Source organism: Megascapheus bottae, chromosome 8, assembly GCF_031878675.1.
Source record: "Megascapheus bottae isolate mThoBot1 chromosome 8, mThoBot2.hap1, whole genome shotgun sequence".
Classification (NCBI taxonomy): Eukaryota; Metazoa; Chordata; class Mammalia; order Rodentia; family Geomyidae; genus Megascapheus; species Megascapheus bottae.
This window is the reverse complement of record NC_143516.1, coordinates 32373478-32395129: the sequence shown is the minus strand read 5'-3', so window position 1 is coordinate 32395129 and position 21652 is coordinate 32373478. Positions and strand designations below refer to the sequence as shown.

Genomic DNA, 21652 nt, shown 5'->3' with positions numbered 1-21652 from the left:
CCTGGGTTAAGTCTCAAGTCTCCTTGACAGTGTTATCCCACTGTCTTTTGATTATCGAGAAGAGGAAAACCTTTTCTAGGAACAATCTCAATACTGGTATAGAAGCCTGTCAAGAAAACAGATAAGTGATCTGCACCCTATCAAAGTATTATATTGTTTGATTCACTGTTCCTTCACCCCTTATTCAGTCTTGCCTATGTGAAATGTGTGTGTTATAGTGCTTTGTCATAAGTACATTTAATAGCGTGTAAAGAATACTCTGAAGAATGTTCTTTCCAAAATACTAAAACAATACTTACTTGAAAGTTTAAATGATATCAAGCCTACTTAATATTAGTTGTATTTCATAGCAATACCCTGTACTCCAGGTAAGAATCTAGCCAAGTTTGTTTTACATGAACAATCCCGTTCTTAATGTAATATATAGCTAACACATGGAGTTAAGATACCACCTTGGTTTAGATTCGTTTTATGCCAGTTTTGATTCAGATGTAAAGAATTTTTATTGGCTTTCTCTTAAAAGTAGTTTCAACTGCAAAATGGTTACAATACTGTCAGAATGTGGAGATCTGGATAAACAAGCTATTGTTCCAGAGTTGTTTATCTTTCTTTTACAATAACTATCTGAGGATTTAGAAGATATATTACTTGCAAATAGAAAGAGGCATGTTATAATTAGTGCAAATTGTTAAATTTCCTCATAATACTTTAAGTTACAAGGGCAATGAAAGTAGTCATCATGTCAAAATTTCACACCTCGAAGGCAATGCAGTCACTCTGGAAAAATAGCTGACTTATCTACTGCACTAAACTGTGCTAATCAACCTGACACCCGGCTTCATCATCTCGGCACACTGACTGCTTAAAACACAGATGATCTGCCTGCTGACTTCCATTAGAACATATGCCTGCTGATGGGATCCTTCTTTTCCCAGCCCTTGAAAACTCTCAAAATATAACACAAGCTACACATGAAAGGACTGTAAGAATAAACAGTGGGTACCTCTTTCAGGAGCTCTCCTCTTCCCTTGAAAAAAATCATTATTTTGTGAATGCATACATACACACGCCCACAAACTCCATATGTACATGCATACACAATCACACAAAACTGTAGGAGTAAATGAGATCCTATCTTTTTTATCTGAAGAACAATCGTCACAGCTTGGTCCTACTGTCAGTAGTTTGAAAATACAGATTTTTCGTGCAAACTTTATAACATTTTTTCAAATGTAATTTAAATGTTTTGCCTGATTAGCTAAGTTTCTTCTAAACCTCCTTACATTCCTTTCTTCCCCAATGAAAAAAATTACACAAAAACCCCTATGTTCAAGTCACATCACTTGCCATTTTACATTATAACTCCTAAGATGAAATGTGAAGAACCGTAACGCAGCAGCATTTAATGATGGTCATTATTGCTGTGCGGCCAACACTCCATCACTGGGTTATGCAGTTGTCTCCCATGTCCTGAGCATAGCGGTCTGAGATTGTAGTCCGTAATTCATCAATGTCCCTCCGTAACTGGCACACATCTGACAGTTTTTTACTGAGTGTTTCTGGACTGTGATCATTTCCAGTCTCTTCAGTTGAACAGTTCATTGCTGTGTAAGTAAAACAGAGAATATCTCAATTTTTGTTTGAATAAACACTTTAAGATTTTCACATTACCAAAACATTAGTGAGGTTCGAGTTTAAAAACACAAGTCATTTGATATTAAACACATATTACCTCGTTTGTCTTTTCACTTTGTTTATTAAAACATATTAAATTTCTATAGGGATACACACAAATTCAACATGTTTAATGGATGACAATACTCCAAAAATCAAAAGGCATGTTCTAATCTCTCTTTTAAAGTTCAACTAGAACACTTGGTTCTTCTCACTTGGCAAAATCTAAAGAACTTAAGCACAGTAAAAGGAAGTATTTTTAATTCTTATGATTATAAAATGGGTTTTGTTGGCATGCAAATATTAGTTTTCAAACTATATAGTAAAGGTGTTGAGACCTACAATCCCAAACCATTGAATTAACACTTAGCTAAGTGTCCAATGCCTAAACATCCAAGAGGTGAGGCTAGCTCTCATTTATTTATTCGAGTTCCTCTTCAGAAGTGAACATAGTCATTGGCTGTGAAATAAATCTTTCTTCAACTCATTAACACTAGTAACTCCAAGGAAAGTAGTATCCGGCTAAAAATGATATAACACAAATTATGAGGGAAGATTTACAAAACATAAGGGTATCTTTATTCCTAATATGTATGGTATTACATATTAGGACACTACACTTATTTTTGACAGATCATTCTGGCAACAGTGTGAAAAATGAACTGGAAGAAGAGCATAAGATGAGTGAAGAAAGACCAGTTCACTTTAGGGGTATGAAAAACCTGAATTACAACAATAGCACAATAGAGATATGAAATTATAAAGAATGATAACAGAAAACAATAGGACATGGATAAGATTATACAAATAAAGTAGTGAATAAAACAAAACAAAAGCAAGTACATATTATGGTGATACATGCCTTTAATCCTTGTACTCGGAAAGTAGAGGCAGAGAATTGCAAATCTGAGACTAGCCTGGGCTATATATAGCAAAATATATATTTGTCTCAAACAAAATGAAACAAAATAAAACAAGAAAAAAACTCAACAAACAATTCTTAGGGACCCAGTAAGTAAATGGTAAAGACCTCAGAAGACTTAGGCTGAGAAGTCACAAGGGTAGAAGCAGAACTTAGAGAGTGTGTCATGGAAACCAGGGTGACACAGAACTTTAAGATGAGTGGGGTGTAGTGTCAACAGGTAACTGAAGGAGCTGTCAGACGAGGAGCCAAAGAATGCATTGTTTCTTGACAAATTAGCTGACTTGTCAAAATTTCACAAGGCTGAACATGAGGTAAGGACTCTGGGTTGAATAATAGGGAGTAGAAGGAGTGTATAATGGGATGTAAATGTGGTAAGGATTCTGAATCTCCCTTTTATTTGTATTTGTATTAGGATATTAGGATAACAAATTCTACAATGAAATGTGATAATGAAATAACTGAAAGGGTGATCAGCTCTAAAATGCTAGAGAAAATGAGTCCTTTTTGTGTTTTTGTCCTGCTCAAATCATTTCTAACCACATCTGGCAACTTTCTCCTTTTCTTCCTTTAAGATCTGTATCAAATATCAGCACTTCCATGAAGCCATCACAGCATTTCCCATGTAGATTTAGGTTATTTTCTTCTCATGTTCCCTCTTTCCTTTGTCTACAACTCAACTGTAGTACTTAATACAATGTTCCAATAATTCACTGTGGAGGAGAGCTATGTTCACTTTATCTGTATTTCCAGCACCTAACTTAGCTCATTTGTTAAGTGGTTATTGAGTCAAAGTTCTCAAACATTCAGCATTTTTATATATCCATATGTTTGTTCATAAACTTTACATAGTCTTACTACACTTCTACTGGAGTGGATTGCTTCTCTATTAAAAAGAGACTAACATGTCAACATTCTACAAATCTGATTTTCATTCCAGCAAAGGTAACACAGAAGTGAAGGCTCAACTAGGATAGTATGACAGCAGCTTTCTTTCTCATTATAGGTGAAGAAGACAGAAGTGCGGAAAACACAGGGAAGTGGCATATATGCATATATGACAAGGCCAATATATCTGTAAGCAGTGAAAACTGGATCATGTGAAAGCACTAGCTAGTTCTGCACAATACACACAGAATAGAGAAGCAATCTCTACTAATATTTTGCCAGTAGAAGATTGAGTCATTAGTCTATGCAGCTTCATATGAAAGCAACAGAGAGCATCATTATTTGGAGAAAGTAATTGGAAAATCACTCTGAGTGACCGTAACAAGCTCCAAGTTCCAGATTAAGCATAAGACACCTCTCCCGACACTCTGCCTTCTGAAAAATATGCTTTCTGACTTCCACAGGCATAATGAGGTCATTTCCAGTAAGGAAGTAATATTGCATTGAATTAGAGGCTCATAAATCTAAGTCAGAAGGAGACAATAAAAATAAATGGATTCATAAAGACAGGTTTCAAAACTGTTAAGTCATAAAGTAAGGACAAGTCATCAGCCACTTACATCTGATGCCCAGTAATAATGAAAGATTAGGCTCCTTGCCCTGAGCTCGCTGATTGAGAATACTGCACAGTGCTTTCAAGTCAAACAAACAATAGGACATTTCTTTAAACAGCTGATCAATCACAGTCAAATCAAATAATGGCCGCTTCGAATGAATGGTCTGCTGCCTAGACTGGTCTGACTCCTGGCAATGATCCAATAAAGAGCTCGTTTCTTCTGTTTGTCTTTGGTTCTGCAATGAATAAAGAAAACCATTTGTTAGAACAGAGGAAAAACACTCATCAAAAGGTTATACACATTAACATTTCTCCTAATTGTACATGAGAAACCTAAAATCTAAATGTCCAAAGTTGAAACAAAAGAAACAAAAGTCATATTAAAATGCAACATTAATTAAATTCATCGGCAAATATACAATAGGAGAAAGAAAACAATACAGTAGAAATTATTCTTCTGTGCCATCTGATGTTCTCCAAAACTTTTGTATCTCACACTGAATCTAATGTAACCTTGGGGATGGGGAAAAAAAACCCATGAAACTACACAGTCTTGAGCTTCAGAAGTTTCTTGAAAGGAGCAATGCTGGAGGTATCACACTACCTAACTTTAAATTATACTACAGAATTTGGAAGGCTCTTCGGGGTTGAACTCAGGGCCTGGGACACTGTCTTGGAGCTTTTTTTCTTGTCAAAGCTGGCATTCTACCACTTGAGCCACAGCGTCACAGCTCCACTTCTGGCTTTTTCGTGGTTAGTGATTAGGAGGCTTCTGGATTTGTCTGCCTTGGACAGCTTTGAAGCTGGATGCTCAGCTTCTTAAGTAGCATGGATTCTTGGTGTGAGCCACTGGCACTTGGCAATATTTGCCTTTTTAAAGCAAAAACTCTATCCTGGTGGCTAGGAGTCTGTTTGTCCAGTGTGTATGGTAGACCCACAGATACCTGCATTCTACCACAACACCAAGCCAGGCTAGAAGGTGAAAACAATTGCAAAGTTGTTACATTTTGGAGGAAGCGATACTGTATTAACTAAGTAAAGGAAATAGAAGTAGCTCAGTGCCAGGCCCAAGAACTGCTAAAATAAAAGAACAAGCAACCCTCGGGGAAAGGAAATGTCCCTTGTTTGGATCCTGAGCTATGTGAATGTGTCCCTTTGGCAAAGCAGTGAGAACAGGACTCTGTAGTTGTGTGTATTTCACTGTTATGTCATTTAGCTATAAATGTGGTTTCCTTAAATTATACATGTATTTATGGGATACAGAATATCAGAATGTTGTTTTAAAAAAATTATACTACAGAGCCATACTAACAAAACCAGCAAGGTACAGGAACAAAAACAAAATGCGGAATAGAAAATCAAAAATAATCCCACACAATTACAGTTATCTAGTTTTTGGGTTTTTTTTTCTTTTTTTGCAGAGTCCTGGGCCTTGAACTCGGGACCTGGGCACTGTCCTTGGGCTTTCTCAAGGCTAGCACTCTACCATTCAAGCCACAGCACTACTGTGTATGTGGTACCAAGGAATCAAACCCAGGGCTTCATGCATGTAGGCAAGTATTCTACCACTAGGCAATGTTCCCAGCCCCAAATAGATATTTTTGCATATTGAATCTGAATACGGTGGAAATAGATAATTTGCAACTGTGAAGATAGAAAAAACTTGCTGCAATTATTTTTGAAAGTGGGGAAGAGTGATGGGAGCATGATAAAGGGTATAAAATTGATTGTGATACACTGTAAATACGTGTGGTAAGGTTAACAATTAAATTCTCTATTCCTATAACTGATAGAAGCCAATTTTAAAAAGTGATCTGTTCCAATGATCAAGTGCCAGTGCTCCACCTTCCCTAGGGCTATTTTGTTCACATTAAGTGTGTGCTTTATTTGATCAATTTTGGACCTAATCTCTGGACAGCATTTGATTTTACTATAATCAGTAAAAAACTATTCTAAGACATAAGAAAAATAAAGGTTTGTTTTTCTATAATTTTCTTAAAATTAATATTTAATTAACTATTAAATTTAAAAAAATTTAATAATTAGCTCCATGTAATTGATGTATATAATCCAAGCACTGACTTAAAACTGTAAATGGGCAGTGAATCATTCTCTCAAGACAATATAATTTTCTTCTACTTACTTCAAGTAGTGCTTTTGTTAGTCTCTGTAGGTTTCTTTCTTTCCTTTCTAGTTCTTCCACCATCTTTTGTGTGGTCAATTTCTCTTTAGAAAGTTTCTCTTGCATAGACTAGAACAAAAAAAAAGTTGTAAAATCAAGCGTATTAATGCATTTAAAGGGAAACATCAGCCTAACGTAGGTAACCAGGCATGTTGGCATCTGAATACTTGGGATCTTTTTCCTACCCAGTACTCTGAATATTGAAGCTGTTGCCTTTCAAGAAATCTGTATTATTTATATTAGCGTTCACAGTTTCAAATAAAAGGGAAAATGCCATCTTTACCAATAGTTTTTATAATCTGTATGAAACACATCAAATCTACAGATGCTACTTAATACATTTAAACTCTCTTGTTTCATCAATTTCTTTCATATACTAGAAGCATAAATCTACCTTTATTTGTACATTTGTCTTATATTAATAAGATGTAAAATATGAAGATAATACGTTTATCATTTGGGACATAGCTAGTTCTCAGTCGAACTAAGGTCAAAGATAAGTGAAGGGGCTTACTTCATTAGAAAAGAAGATGCAAACACATAATACTTTAAGAAAGTCCAGAGAGCATCAAAGCAGCACAGAGGCATTTTAAGAATATGTTGGTGATTTCAGCTGATTATTGTGAAATGCACGTTTCATCTTTTCTGCTTTGGTTACACCATATTCACTGAAAACACATGCAACCAGAGAAAAAAGGACATCATTTTCCTCCCAGATTCCTCAGTCCTTCACTCTGAAGATACTTTGATATGCTGACCACTTATACAGCACAAAACCTACTATCAAGTTTTCCCCCCTCTCATTACCTATGGATGGAATAAAAGAGGGTGACAGTTATAAAGCATGGAGGAAGACAAAATCTAACTTGCGGGGATGAGTGGGTTTGAGGAGGAAGAATGATGGAAGGGTAACACTGACCAAGATGCACTGCACTCATAAAGTGGCATGTTAAACTGAACCCCCTTTGTACAACCATCTAAATATAATAAAAATAAAAAAATGAAAGAAAAATATTAAATATACAGCAGTTTTCTTGGCAACAGATATTTAAATATGTTCCTTTTAAATTTTAATTGTTAGACCCTGAAACATAGATTTAATATTCAGCAATGAAGAAAACATAGTTCCTCATATGGAAACTTCTTTATATTGTACAAAAATGCATCTAGCAGCATAAAGGCACTATGGGCTAGTTATCTAAACTTGTGCACCTGAAGACATTATTTGATTGTAATCAAGAACTCAACATAAATCCTAAGATTTTCTGCTAGAATAAGGAGGTAAGCTACTCTAAAACTCACATTTTAACAATGAAATCTAAACTCCAGGGATGTGTTTCACAACGCTGTAATTCCTCACAAGCTTATGATGTTTTATATGTTTACCAATTCAGTCATGTTGGCTGTTTCCATGTGAAGACTGCATTGAAATCAGTGATGAAATAGGCACTCTTTTTCATACAGACTAAACAAATGTTTCACGATACAGCTATTTGGCCAAGAAGGAAAACTGGATTTGAGAAAAAAGGTCATTTGGGCTTGAGGGTACTTACTGAAAAGTGCCTTAATAAAAAGCTCACAGACACATTTTTCTTTAAAGGTCCCAACTCTGTAAAACTGCTAGGAGTACTAATACTCTCTGGCTATAGCATTTCACCTAGAAATATTCATTCTTATCCAAAACTGTATGGGAAAAAACATGCTTAAAGATTAAGGGAAAAATATAAATTTTGACAATCTCATGGCCTTACCAGATTCCAATCAAAATAAAACAGTAAAATCCAATTATTAAGTAGGTTTCCAAAATGAAGTACAGTAAAGTCAATATATAATACTCTTTCTTTAAAAAAAATCATTCTACTCTTAACTACAGGAGGTTTCTGTAAGTAGTTCCTTTTTGGTACTTTACCTAAAATTTACATGAGCTTTGAAATATGCATTCATATTTATCAATGCAAATTATAACATATTTGACATGTAAATCTCTAATACTAAATTACTATTTTTACTATGTGAATTGCTGAGAAAGCTTTTGATGGCCATCTCAGTTTTTTGTTCTATATGAATGAATAGTCTGTTGAGCATGGTGGTTTAGACCTGTCATCTTAGCTACTTGGAAGGTTGAGATTGGAAGACTGTGGTTTCAGGCCACAGTTGGAAAAAAAAAATCCCAAGATCTCATCAATACAAAAAAAAAATTAGGCTGTCTGTTATCACAGCTACAGTGTGACAAGTATAAAATAAGAGGACTTCAGTCAAGGCAGATCTGGGCAAAAATAAGACATTATCTAAAATTAGGCAAAACAAAATGGGATAGAGGAATTGTGGTTGAGTGCCTGTGGATCAAGTTCAAACTTCAGTGCTGTAAAATAAATTTTTTTTTAATTTTAAAGAATTGGCTGGAAGTTTGGCCTAGAGGTAGAGTGCTTGCCTAGCTTGCACGAAGACCCAGGTTCGATTCCTCAGTACTACATACATAGAAAAAAGCTGAAGCTGATGCTGTAGCTCAAGTGACAGCCCACTAGCCTTGAGAAAAAAAACCAAGAGCAGTGCTCAGGCCCTGAGTTCAAGCCCCAGGACCCAAAAAAAATAGGAATAATACATGTTATTTTACATGGCATTTTGCAGTGCATTTTTGAGCTTTCTTAAGATTTAAAAACATAATTGCTAAAAGTGGTGGTACCTCTACTATGGATAACTGAAATAACTCATATTTGCTACTTTGAAATTAAGTACAGTCACATCAACTTTCTTCTGTATTTTTGCCTTTCTCTTTTTCATTTTGAGGGCATCAAAAGTAAAATCACACCAGGTGCTAGTGGCAGCTTATGTGAATAATTTTAGATGTTCAAGCCTGCCTAAGCAGACGAGTTGGAAAGGCTCATTCCCACTAGCCAGCAAAAGCTCAAAGTAAATGTATGGCTCAAATGTGGTAGAACTCTAGCCATTAGCAAAAAAAGAAGAGAACATGAAACCCTAGTTCAATTTCAGTTCTGGGAGGAAGGATGGGAGAGATAAGAAATAACCAAAGACACAACTCTAAAGTCCAATCACATAAATTAGAATTTTAGCTGTAAGCTGGCATAGCACCTCTCCAAAACTCTGTTCTCTGTATAAAAATGTTACATTGTAAGATTATTGATGATATTCAGAGATCACAAATATCCATCAGAAAGTAGTTCCTATAAAATGTAGGACCAAAACATGAGAAAGGGTATCAATGTTTGTGAAGTAGTGCAACTTCGATCTGGTGAATATAATGTAACCCTTCTATTAACTATAATAAAAAAAAAGGTTAAAAAAAGTATCATCACCATTGATTAACACCTTAATGAATGACGTACTTGCCATGAGAGGCTCTTACTTTTCACTTTAACTTGCATGTGCATAACTCCAATTTCCTCATTCTTCTGGAGTGATATAAAAAGTGGTTCACAAATATTTTGTAAAAACTAAAAGAAATAGGGAATGTACCAATGCTATAAAATATTCATTAAGCTTTCTGCACACAGGGTTCTAAACCATCATAGAATTCTAATTTATTGGATATAACTTTAAAGACAATCTGCCTTAGAATTCTTCTTTTGGTGTGACATGAGGAACGTTGCAGCTCTGCTCCCAAAAGAAACTGGTGAATATTATACAACAGTGAAGTTTCTATAACTTATCCTAACAACATTTAGTAAATGAAAAAACATGTATTCAAGAAAATCTACCAAAACTCAGTAATAAGGCAAGAGACTGTGGAATAGAAAACAAAATCCATTCCAGGGTTATTTAGTTTCTTGAAGCTCCAAGTGGAAACTGCATTGGTATAGTCAGTAACTCTTCCACAAGGGGTGATTATCTTCCCACTGACATTCATCCATTCTACCTCTAGATACCTGTAACTGAGACTGTTTCAGCCAAGGTAGCCAAGTAGTGGGGGAGCTCCTTTCTCCCACTACTGAGCATCCCATATAAGATGAAGGCTTGATCATGCCTTTGGTATCACTGAATACTAGGGCTCTGGTTGTTTAGTTTGTTTCCAACTATTATAGCTATCTAAATCCTTTCTTCTTCTCCAAAAGAAATGATGGCATATTTAGGTTATCAAGAACTAACAGTGCCAGAGGCAGAATAAGAGCTTTTGGCATGGTACCAGAGAGATTTTTATGTTTTACCAATGTAATGTATTGCTTTTGTTACTTGTCATAAAAAATTTATTTTTATTTTTTATTTTTTGTCAGTTGTGGGGCTTCAACTCTGGGCATGGATGCTGTCCTTGAGCTTTTCAGCTCAAGCCTGGCACTTTACCACTTGAGCCATAGCACCACTTCCTCATAAAAGCTTTCGATTTTTCAGCTTATAGGGAAAAGAAAACTATTACAATTTCAGAAGTACTTTTGCAATTTTATGTACTTATCAAGAAAAACGGTGGGAGGGGAAAAGGGGAGGGAAATAAAGACAAAAACATGGGAAGGGGTTATCAATGTGTGAGAAGTAATGCACCTACTACCTGATGAATGTAACTGTGACCCCTCTATACATTATGCTGAAAATAAAATAAAGTCAGTTGAGGTTGAGTGCTGGCGGTTCACACCAAGAATACTACTTAGGAGGTTGGGATTTGAAGACTGTGGTTTGAAACTAGCCCGAGTAAAAAAGTACATAAGGCTCTTATCTCAAATTAATCAAAAAGGTGAAGATATAGCTGTAGCTCAAGTGGTAAGAATGCTAGTCTTGAGCAAAATATGTCAGGAACAGCACCTAGGTTCTGAGTTCAAGCCCCAGGACCAGCATACACATACATATACACACAGAGTATCCACAATAAAGCTTCCAGCACAACTATATTTTTTGCAGCATTATTTACCATAGCTAAGATATGGAACCAACTCAGATGTTCCTCAGTAGATAGATAGATCCAGAAACTGGAATATGGGGGCCAGGTGTGCAGCCTAGTAGTAGAGTGTTCACCTAGCATGCACGAAGACCAGAACTCGATTCCTAGGTACGACATATATAGAAAAAGCCAGGGGCACTGTGGCACACGTGGCAAAGCACTAGCCTTGAGCAAAAAGTATCCAAAGGGCCTGGAGTTTGGCCTTGTGGTAGAGTGCTTGCCTAGTATGCTCGAAGACCCAGGTTCGATTCCTCGGTACCACATACATAGAAAAAAGCTGAAGTGGTGTTGTGGTTCAAGTGGTAGAGCTCTAGCTTTGAGAAAAGTTCAAGGACAGTGCTCAGGCCCTGAGTTCAGCCCCAGGACTGACTTAGGAAAAAAAAAAAAAAAGAAAAAAGAAACTGTGGTATATGTACTCAATCAAATTCTATGCTGCATCAGGAAAAGTGGTATGGCCTCATTCATAATAAAATGGAAAGACTTGGGAAAAGTATAAGTAAGCCAGACCCCAAGAAAGATAAGCTTCATAGTCTATGGTAATAATGAGTATATATCTAGGATAGTCCTAGCAGAGGATCACAATAGTTCAACACCTCTATACACATGACAACAAAAATGATGTTATTTGAAAAGAACTCCAAGATATGGAAACAAGAGTTTTATAATGTACTGTGTGAAATTATTTTTTCCTTTTGTTTTATCACCTGGTGTCATTATATTTGATTTTGATACCTTGTGTCTTGTATATATGCTTACTTGATTTGGGGTGAGACCAAATGATGAGATCAAAGATAAAGCGTGAACCAATGCAACAATGATATTCACAAGACACCATGTTGGAAATGAACTTAACAACGTGAGGGAGAAGAGGGAAAGTGGGAGAATATAAGGGGTGGGGACACTGGTCAAAAATTGTTCTTGGGCCGGGAGTTTGGCCTAGTGGTAGAGTGCTTGCCTAGCATGTACAAAGAAAGACCCAGGTTCAATTCCTTGGTATCACATACATAGAAAAAAAGCCAGAAATGGTGCTGAGGCTCAAGTGGTAGAGCTCTAGCTTTGAGAAAGTCCAAGGACAGTGCTCAGGCCCTGAGCGCAAGCCCAGGACTGGCAAAAAAAAAAAAAAAAAAAAAAAAAAATTCTCTCATTGCCTTTTTTATGTAACTGTAAGCCTTCTGTACATCAACTTTAGAATAAAATACTGTTAAAAAGAGAATTAAAAATTATCTTAAGCTGGGTGCGGTGGCTCATGCCTGTAATCCTAGCTACAAAGGAGGTTGAGATCTGAGGATCGTGGTTCAAAGCCAGCCAGGGGACCAAAGTCCATGAGACTATTATCTCCAATTAACCACCAGAAAAACAAAACAAAACAAAACAAAACAGAAAAACAGAAGTGGCCTGTGGCTCAAGGGGTAGGGCAGTATCCTTGAGCTGAAGAGCTCAGGGACAACATCCAGGCCCAGAGTTCAGGTCCAGCAACTAATCAAAAAAAAATTATCTTAAAATTAGTCTTTGAAATTTATTGAAAGAGGGAAAACTCATTGCCATAGCAATAATCTTGCATTTTGCTACTTTTGCAAAGCAAAAAAAAAAATTTTGACAGCGAAAGAATCAACAAGTGAACCTCACATTTGACTCTAACATACACCCCGAACAATCTAAACAACCAGCTAAGTCTTGTGACCACTTATGGCACAAGCAGGCCCAGAAACACACATTCAGTTGCAGTGTTCCATACCAAACATAAAGAAATTATCTTGCAAAAGTTAACCAACTTTTCACAAATTTAACCTATTTTAATTATACAAACTACTACCTGTGGACAGTAGACATATAACATGAAAAGCAAGTGTCTCTCAAAGGAACATAGGCTCAATGGTTTCCCTCATTTGTCATAATCAGTAGAAACCTTTGGCTCTCCTAGCAGAGATTTACAATAGAACAAAATCTAGATACATGAGGCCATATAGTATGACACTAAATGAAAGTACTTCCAGGATATAGAAACAAAAGCCATATAAGAGTGATTGTTGTCCTTAATGTACGATGTTATCTCTCATCTCTCTTGCTGTCCCTGGTTATCTCATATTGTTACAGTATTTCACCTTGTTATCTGATATAGTGTATATATGCTCATTGGTTATTTGAAATAGGATTGGGAAGGGGGGAAAACAAGATGTGGAGTGGGGGCCGGGGGAGGGAAATGGAGACCAAGACATGAGAAAGGGTATCAATGTTTGTGAAGTAATGCACCTTCTATCTGGTGAATATAATGTAACCATTCTATTAATTACAATAAAAATATATGGGAAAAAAAGAAAAGCAAGTGTCTCCCTGTAAACACAAAAACTGGGGAAGATCATGTTTTCTTTTAAAACTATTTTTAAATTAGCATTATTTGCCAAGTATGTTTTTAAAAATACTAATTTCAGATGATAACTTTTAGTTTTTCACTCAACAAAAACAGTATTATTCAAGTGTTTTTGAAATCTCATTTTATGTAAGCCAGACTTTTGATAACAAAATTAAGATATCAAAATAGAAGATAAATAATACAGTAACAAGAAAGAATTAAAGCATCTGATATTTAGTTAGCTTAAAGAATTTATATTCTATTTGCAAGTCATTTTATTGGATCATAATCCATTTTACCACTATTCCTACTGAGAAAATCTAATAAAGGCTATATGAGATATGCTAGAAATTAGACAGAATTTTACAAGAATATGAAGCATCTTCTCTTGATGTTATTAGTAGAATTGTCAACAGTTAAGATCAGCAATTCCAATTATGTCTATAAGAGTAAACTATCTTAATGACCTATAAGGTATCATTTGTGGCACGCTAATAACTTTATTATAACTTTACTTTATCTATTTGCTCATCTTGTAGAGTCTGTCTTCGCTGCCTGTCTTGTATTCATGTTGTTTTTTGGTATGCAGGACATCTTTGAGTATCTTGTGTAGTGCTGGTTAGGTGGCAATAAATTGGTTTAGTTTTTGTTTATCATGGAATGTTTTTATTTGCCCTTCAGTTATGAATAAAAGTTTGGCTTGGCTTCTAGTTGTTTGGGTGATATAATATATGTGCATATAATAGGCATACATATACTACATACATACACATCACTCACTGATAACTGTCAACTAGAGAGGCATTTCAGTACATAAGATCTTTCAATGACAAAATACTTAATATTCCAGAAAACAGATAAACATAACTGAAACTTTTTTTTACTATCTTTGCTGCTATAAATCTGGGTGCCAGGTGTGGTGGCTCACACTTGCAATCCTAGCTACTCGGGAGGCTGAGATCTGAAGATTGCGGTTCAAAGCCAGCCTAGGCACTAAAGTCTGTGAGACTCTTATCTTCAATTAACCACTAGAAAATCAGAAGTGGTGCTATGGCTCAAGGGGTAGGGCAGTAGCCTTGAGCTGAAGAGCTCAGGGACAGTGCCCAGGCCCAGAGTTCAAGTCCCAAATAGAACAAAAAAAAAAACCATGTATATGTAATTATTATATATACATACACATATATGTGCATATAAATGTATATATACATACATAAATTTGGTAACAGCTAGCCATACACAGCCTTATGCTTCTGAGAACCAAACAGGAAGGAAAATAGAGCCCAATGAGGAACTCAATCATACTGAGTCAAAAATATATGAAAATGACAAAAAATACCTTTTTTATTGAACAGCAGAAAAGCAAACAAAAGATTTAGCTTAATTGGTTACACATACACACACATGCACATACACACAATTTTTAAAAGAGCCAACTAACATTGTCATCTTGTGGTGAAGAATTTTTTTCCCCCACCAGTCCTGAGTTTTTAGCTCATGTCCTGAGCACTTGCCTTGGGCTTTCTCAAGGCTCACATTTTACCACCTGAGCCACAGCACCACTTCCAGCTTTTTCTGTGTATGTGGTATCAAGGATTCAAATCCAGGGCTACATACATGCTAGCCAAGTACTGTACCACTAGGCCGCACTCTCGGTCCTAGAAATTTGTATTTTTGTAGGACGTCCCAAGCTGTGAACTGAACTTGCCTGTGAATGATGTTTCTTACTTTGCTTCTGGTGTGAGGTAGTAAATTATACCACATTTTAAATACAGCATTTTGAGTACAAAAACAATGTCATCCTTTTGATCACTTCATCTCTTGGGATTAAATTTTATCATCTTTTGGGATTAAGTTCTAATCTTTAGAACTGTTTTAACTGTTTTAACTACTAGAATAACTTATTCATACTCAAAGCAATGCAATACTCCAAACAGCTTAAAACATCTTCTAACAAAGTTGTTCTTCTAAATAGTTTACAAGGGTATAAAAAAGCAACAAAAAATGCTAGACATTCCAAAATGGAATAGTGGAAAGGGTAGGGAAATGTTGATAAGATGCCAGTATTTAAGAGATGATACTGAGATCACAACAGAACTCTCGAAAACTAGAGACAAAGAATATAAAGACAAAGTGAGCTGTGAAAGTGTTTCCAGATGAAAATGACATAAAGATCAAATAACAAGTAGACTAAAAACAAGTCTTCTAGCTGGCAGTGGCTCACGCCTGTAATTCTAGCCACTCGGGAGGCTGAGATCTGAGGATCAAGGTTGAAAGCCAGCCCAGGCACAAAAGGATCTGAGACTCTTATCTCCAATTAACCTCTAGAAAAAGGGAAGTGGGGCTTCGTTCAAGGGTAGGGTGATAGCCTTGAGCTGAAGAGCTCAGGAACAATGCCCAGGCCAAGTTCAAACCCATGACCCACCCCCCCCCCAAAGAAAAACAAGTCTTCTAATAACAGGTAGACGAAAAACAAATAGTCTCCTATTAGATCACTGTTGACCTAATCAAATGGTGAAGATAAAGAGGTACAGGCAAGGAATAGAGAACAATCATCACGTCATATATTTTGCTAATTTACTCAATAGCATTTTCTTTGAAATAACTACAGGATTAATACTGAAACATTTGCAAATTTACTTCAAGTGCCATTAATACTACTTTTACATCAAATACATAACTGTAACTAATAGTTATGTAAGCAGTATTAGTAAATAAGCAAATAGCTAAATTTAGTATAAAAATATAACTTACCTGAATTTCTAAAACCATTCTGTTTATTTCATCTTGTTGGTTATCTATTATCTAAAACACAGAAAACAAAATTAGCATAATCAATTTGGGTGGTTTTTGTTTTGTTTTTGTTTTTTTGCCAGGCATGGGGACTGAACTCAGGGCCTGAGTACTTTCCTTGGGCTTTCTCAAGGCTACAGCCCTACCACTTGAGTCACGGCACCACTTCCAGCTTTTTTCTATATATGTGGTACCCTGGTCTTCATACATGCTAGACAAGCCACTAGGCCAAATTCCTGGTCCTCAACTTGATTTTTTTCCCCACTAGTTTAGCAGTAGAGTGCCTGCCTACCAAGCATGAGGTCCTGAGTTCAACCTCAGCACCTTCACACACAGAAAAAGGATCAATAATTTAAGGAAAGCCAAAACAAAAACAAAACAAAACACAAAAACGTAAAATGTTCAGGGACAGGAGCATAGCCTAGTGGTAGATTGCTTGCTTAGCATGCATTAATCCCTAGGTTTGATTCCTTGGCATCACATACACAGAAAAAGCCAGAAGTAGTACTGTGGCTCAAGTGGCAGAGCAACTAGCCTTGATCAGAAAGTGTCCAAGGACAGTGCTCAAGCCCTGAGTTCCAGGAGCCCCAGGACTGGCAAAAAAAAGTTTATAAAAGATTTGCTGTACTTTACAAAAGCATCCATCGAAAACAGACTTTAAGTAACAGAATTTGGATCATATATGTATAACTTTGTGCAATACATAATAAAATTCAATTTATTAAAAAACAGAGTTTGAAAAATTTAGGAAAGAAAAAGATATCCTTTAGTTTAGTTATTGTTTAAATAGAAATCACATTTTCTTAAACTGCTATTTTCTACAAATAGGCACTCAACATTTTATAAGCTAATAAATATTAGCAAAATTATAAATCACATAAAGCAACTGTAATTAAATTAACCATACATATATATCCATAAAACATAGATTCCATCTTTGTTTTCAAGGTACTAACCTTACTAGCAGTCTCATTTTGTTCTCTGAGATTATCATTTTCATTCTGAAGCTGCTTTGCATCTAACATGGGAAGACGGATTCCATCTTCAAGGCATTTTTCTACTTTTTGTTGCAAACTGTTAGTTTTGGAAACAAAATATAATGGAATAAGCTCCACTGGCTGAAAATCAAGACTTACATTAAAAAGCTATATTTTATATAAGTATATTTTATATGCAGGAAAGGTCTATAATTAGAGGCTCATCTGTTCAGAAATAATAAGAACCCAGGATTGCATTATTATTATTATTATTATTATTATTATTATTATTGTTATTGAGGTAATATATAGAGGGGTTACAGTTTCATTTACCATATATTAGGTAAATTGATACCCCTTCTTTTATGTTTTTGTTCCTATTTCCCTCTCCACACCCCCTCCCAATCATCTTGTTTTCCCCCTCCCCCTTCCTATTTCAAATAAACAAATAAATGTATATACAATATGCCAGGTAAGAAACTCAGATACAGTAATAATATGAGATTAACCAAAGGACAACAAAGGAGAAGAAAAATTTTCCAAATATTCAAAAAGAGAAGCCTATCCAGGAACAAGAGGTTTTTAGCACACACAACAGACTAGACCAGAAAATAATCTCTCACTTCCACATTGTGATTCAAATAGTTCAGTAGAAAACAAAATTGAATACTTAGAGCTGTCAGAAAGACAAGAGCAATTACTTTTAAGAAAAAAAAAACACAGTAACTGCAGGTTTCTCTGCTGAAACCCCAAAAACAAGGAGAGCTTGATATGATGTACACACCAAGCAGTGACTTATATACCCAACAACTAGCAACCAAGAATCCAGCAAATAAAACATCCCATAATAAACAAATACTAATTTATTGCCATCTAACCAGTACTACACAAGATATTCAAAGATGTCCTACACACAGAAAACCAGCATGAATACAAAACAGGCAGCAAAAACAGACTCTATAAGATGAGCAGATAGAGGCCCGGAGTGTGCCTTAGTGGTAGAGTACTTGCCTAGCATGCACAAAGCCCAAAGTTCAATTCCTCACTACCACATAAACACACAAAAGTTAGAAGTGATGCTGTGGCTCAAGTGGTTGAGAAAGCTCAAGAACAGTACTCAAGCCCTGAGTTCAAGCCACAGGACTAGAAAAAAATCGAAACAAAACTCCAATCCAGCAATTTTTGGGACTGGGAGTTTGGCCTAGTGGTAGAATGCTTACCTACCATACACGAAGACCTGGGTTCAATCCCTTAGCATCACATATATAGAAAAAAGCTGGAAGTAGTGCTGTGGCTCAAGTGGTAGAGCCTTAAGAAAAGGACAGTGCTCAGGCCCTGAGTACAAGCCCCAGGACTGGCAATAAATAAATAAATATTTTTAAAGATGAGTAGATAGATACAGTAAGGACAGAAAACACACAACCCCTAAAAAATAGAGTAACATGACAGGGGCTACCACATAATTCTTAGTTCTACCAAAATGAATGGGCTCAATTCTCCAAACAAAAAACAGTGTGAGGCTTACTGGATCAAAAGACAGGACCCACACACTTGCTGCCTAAATAGACACATTTAACTGACAAAAACAATTACCTATTTAACACAAGATGGAGTAAAGATGCTAATTTCAGATAAATCAACTTCAAATTAAATTTAGTGAAACATAACATACTGATAAAGGGAATTCTCCATTAGGAGGACATAATTTCCAATATCTATGTATCTAATACTAGCGTTCTCAACTTCATCAAATGAATACTATTTGACTAAAATACACATAGATGATCCACACACACAGATCCACGCACATAGATCCACACACACAGATCCACGCACATAGATTACTGGTGGCATCAACACACCATCAGCATATTTGGATAGATCATCCAGGCAAAAATAAAACTCAGCAAGAAACCTAAGAGCTAAATGACTGCACTGACAAGCTAGACCTAACAGGCTTCTATAGAATTTTTCTTCCAGCAGGGTCATTCTTCTCAGTAGCCCATGAACAGTCTTCAAAATAGACCATGTCCTAGGTTACAAAGGAAATCTCTGCAATTTCAAGAAAATAAAATTATTTCTTATATCTTGTCAGATAATAGAATAAAGTTAGAGCTCAACAGCACTATCATCACAGATAATACTCAAAATTATAGAAAGAGAATAATACATTCCTGAGTGATCAGTGGGGCATAAAAGAGTTAAAAAGGGAAATTAAAATGTTTATGGAATTCAATTTAAGTGAACACACAGAACACCAGCTTCTCTGGGACATAGCAAGACAAATCAAAACCAATAGACAGAAATAATAAAAATTAGATGGAAGGCCAGGAGTTTGGCCTAGTGGTTAAAGTGCTTGCCTAGCATGCATGAAGACCCGGGGTCGATTCCTCGGTACCACATACATAGAAAAAAGCTGGAAGTGGTGCTGAGGCTCAAGTGGTAGAGCTCTAGCCTTGAGAAAGTCCAAGGACAGTGCTCAGGCCCTGAGCTCAAGCCCAAGACTGGCAAAAAAAAAAAAAAAAAATTAGATGGAAAACAAATGAATTAAGAGACTGAAAAAAAAATCCAATGAATCAACAAAACAAAAGGCTGGCTCTTGAAAAACTTAAAAATTGACAGACTTTTAGCAAATCTACTTAAGAGAAGAAACCATCTAAATAAAATTAGAGATCAAAAAGAGAAGATTGCAACAGAAACAAGCACAATTCAGAATTACAAGAGAATATTTCACAAACCTCTACACCAGTAAATTGAAGAATATGGCAGAAATAAATGCATTCCTAGAAACAATATACCTAAACTGAGCCAATTAAAAAATATAAACCAATTAAATAGATCCATAACAAACAAACAAATAGCAATAAAAGACCACCAATCCAAGAAGAACCTAGGATCTGATGGATTTACAGACAAATTCCATGAGGCCTTCAAGGAGAACTAACACCAATACTTCACAAACTCTTTAATGAAATAGAAAGGGAAATATCACTATTAAATTCAATCTATGGAGTCAGAATTACACTCATCCCCAAACCAGCTAGAGCCACATCAAAAAAATAACTACAGACTTACCTCTTGGATGAACATAGAATAAATTTTCTAAGTAAAATTCTGGCTATCCAAATCCAACAACTAACTCTCCTTCTCCCCCCCAAAAAACAACAACAACAACAAAACCAATAGCATTCTTCAATTGTTACCATTCTCATATAAAACTTTTGGCCCACTATTAGTATGACTTCTAAATATTAACTTACCACTAAAATCATACAACACATCTTTCAAGGAGAGAAACAAAGTAGTAATGATAAATTAATGTCTTGTAAGTAAAATACTTAATCAAAATATGAGTAAAAATGTAAAAGAATTTGAAAGGTTATCTTACCTTTGAACAGAAGTTACTAGCTCCTTCTCTTTCTTTTTCTGGCATATTAGTTGTGTTTCTTTATCTTGACACTGTTTTTTGAGCTCTTCAAGTTTTTTTTCTGATTCTGTCAAAGTCTCTTGTAAACTCTTATTTTTTTCTTCTAGAACCTGCAGCTAAGGAGAAATTTTTTTTCCAATTCACAACACATGTAATGTTAGATTTTCCTACTAAAAATTACTATTTTCAAGCGTTAATAGACTTATTGCTAAAATAGCATTATCTAGAGTAGTTAACAAGACTACTTCTTTGTGTGAAAAAAAAGAAGATAAAGAGAATGGAGTAAAAATGTTCTAGAAGACAAAGATTAAAGATATAAGAATTTTATCTTTAATTGTGGAAAAATATGTTTAACATAAAACTTATCACTCTAGTTAGGTATCTGTAATCCTAGCTACTCAGGAGGCTGAGCCCTGGAAGACTGAATTATGAAACTAGCCTGGTTAGACAATTCCAGGAAAGGTTTAACCAGCAAAAAAGCAGGATTTAGAGGCATAGCTCAAGTATTAGAGCACTAGCTAAGTACGTAAGCTGGAATAAGCACAAGACCCTACATTCATACTCCAGTACAGCCAAAACACAAATAACAATTAGTAACCTAATCAGTTCTGCTTGTTCAATTCACTAGTGTTTAAATATCTACACTGATGGCAAATGTCCATCTTGTATTACTAAATACTCTAGCTATTGAGCAACTTCCCCTTCATCTGTTACTCTGGCTCCCTGGCAACAACCCTTCCAATCTGTCTAATTTGAACATTTTTCCACCTTTTTTAAGTAGAATCATACAGTATTTGTCTTTCTGTGACTGGCAATCCAAGCTAATCCATGTTCTAAAACTTCCTTTTTTTTTTTTTTTGTTGGGCATGGGGATTGAACTCTGGGCCTAGGCATTGTCCCTGAGCTGTTCAGCTTAAGACTAGTGCTTTACCACTTGACCC

General features: G+C 35.7%; 1 protein-coding gene across 3 annotated transcripts in view; it reads right to left on the bottom strand.

The window, feature by feature from the left end:
- Nucleotides 1-1383: 1383 nt before the first annotated feature.
- The window catches only part of Cep85l (centrosomal protein 85L), an 86402-nt gene continuing 66133 nt past the window's right edge, over nucleotides 1384-21652 (bottom strand). For all 3 annotated transcript variants that reach the window (XM_090338219.1, XM_090338220.1, XM_090338221.1), the window contains exons 8-13: nucleotides 20673-20827; nucleotides 17264-17381; nucleotides 16269-16319; nucleotides 6244-6351; nucleotides 4105-4336; nucleotides 1384-1604 (exon numbers count right to left, since the gene is read on the bottom strand). In XM_090338219.1, coding sequence (XP_090194345.1) covers nucleotides 1441-1604; nucleotides 4105-4336; nucleotides 6244-6351; nucleotides 16269-16319; nucleotides 17264-17381; nucleotides 20673-20827 — 828 coding nt within the window. In that variant the 3' untranslated portion in view covers nucleotides 1384-1440. The remainder of the gene's footprint in view (nucleotides 1605-4104; nucleotides 4337-6243; nucleotides 6352-16268; nucleotides 16320-17263; nucleotides 17382-20672; nucleotides 20828-21652) is intronic.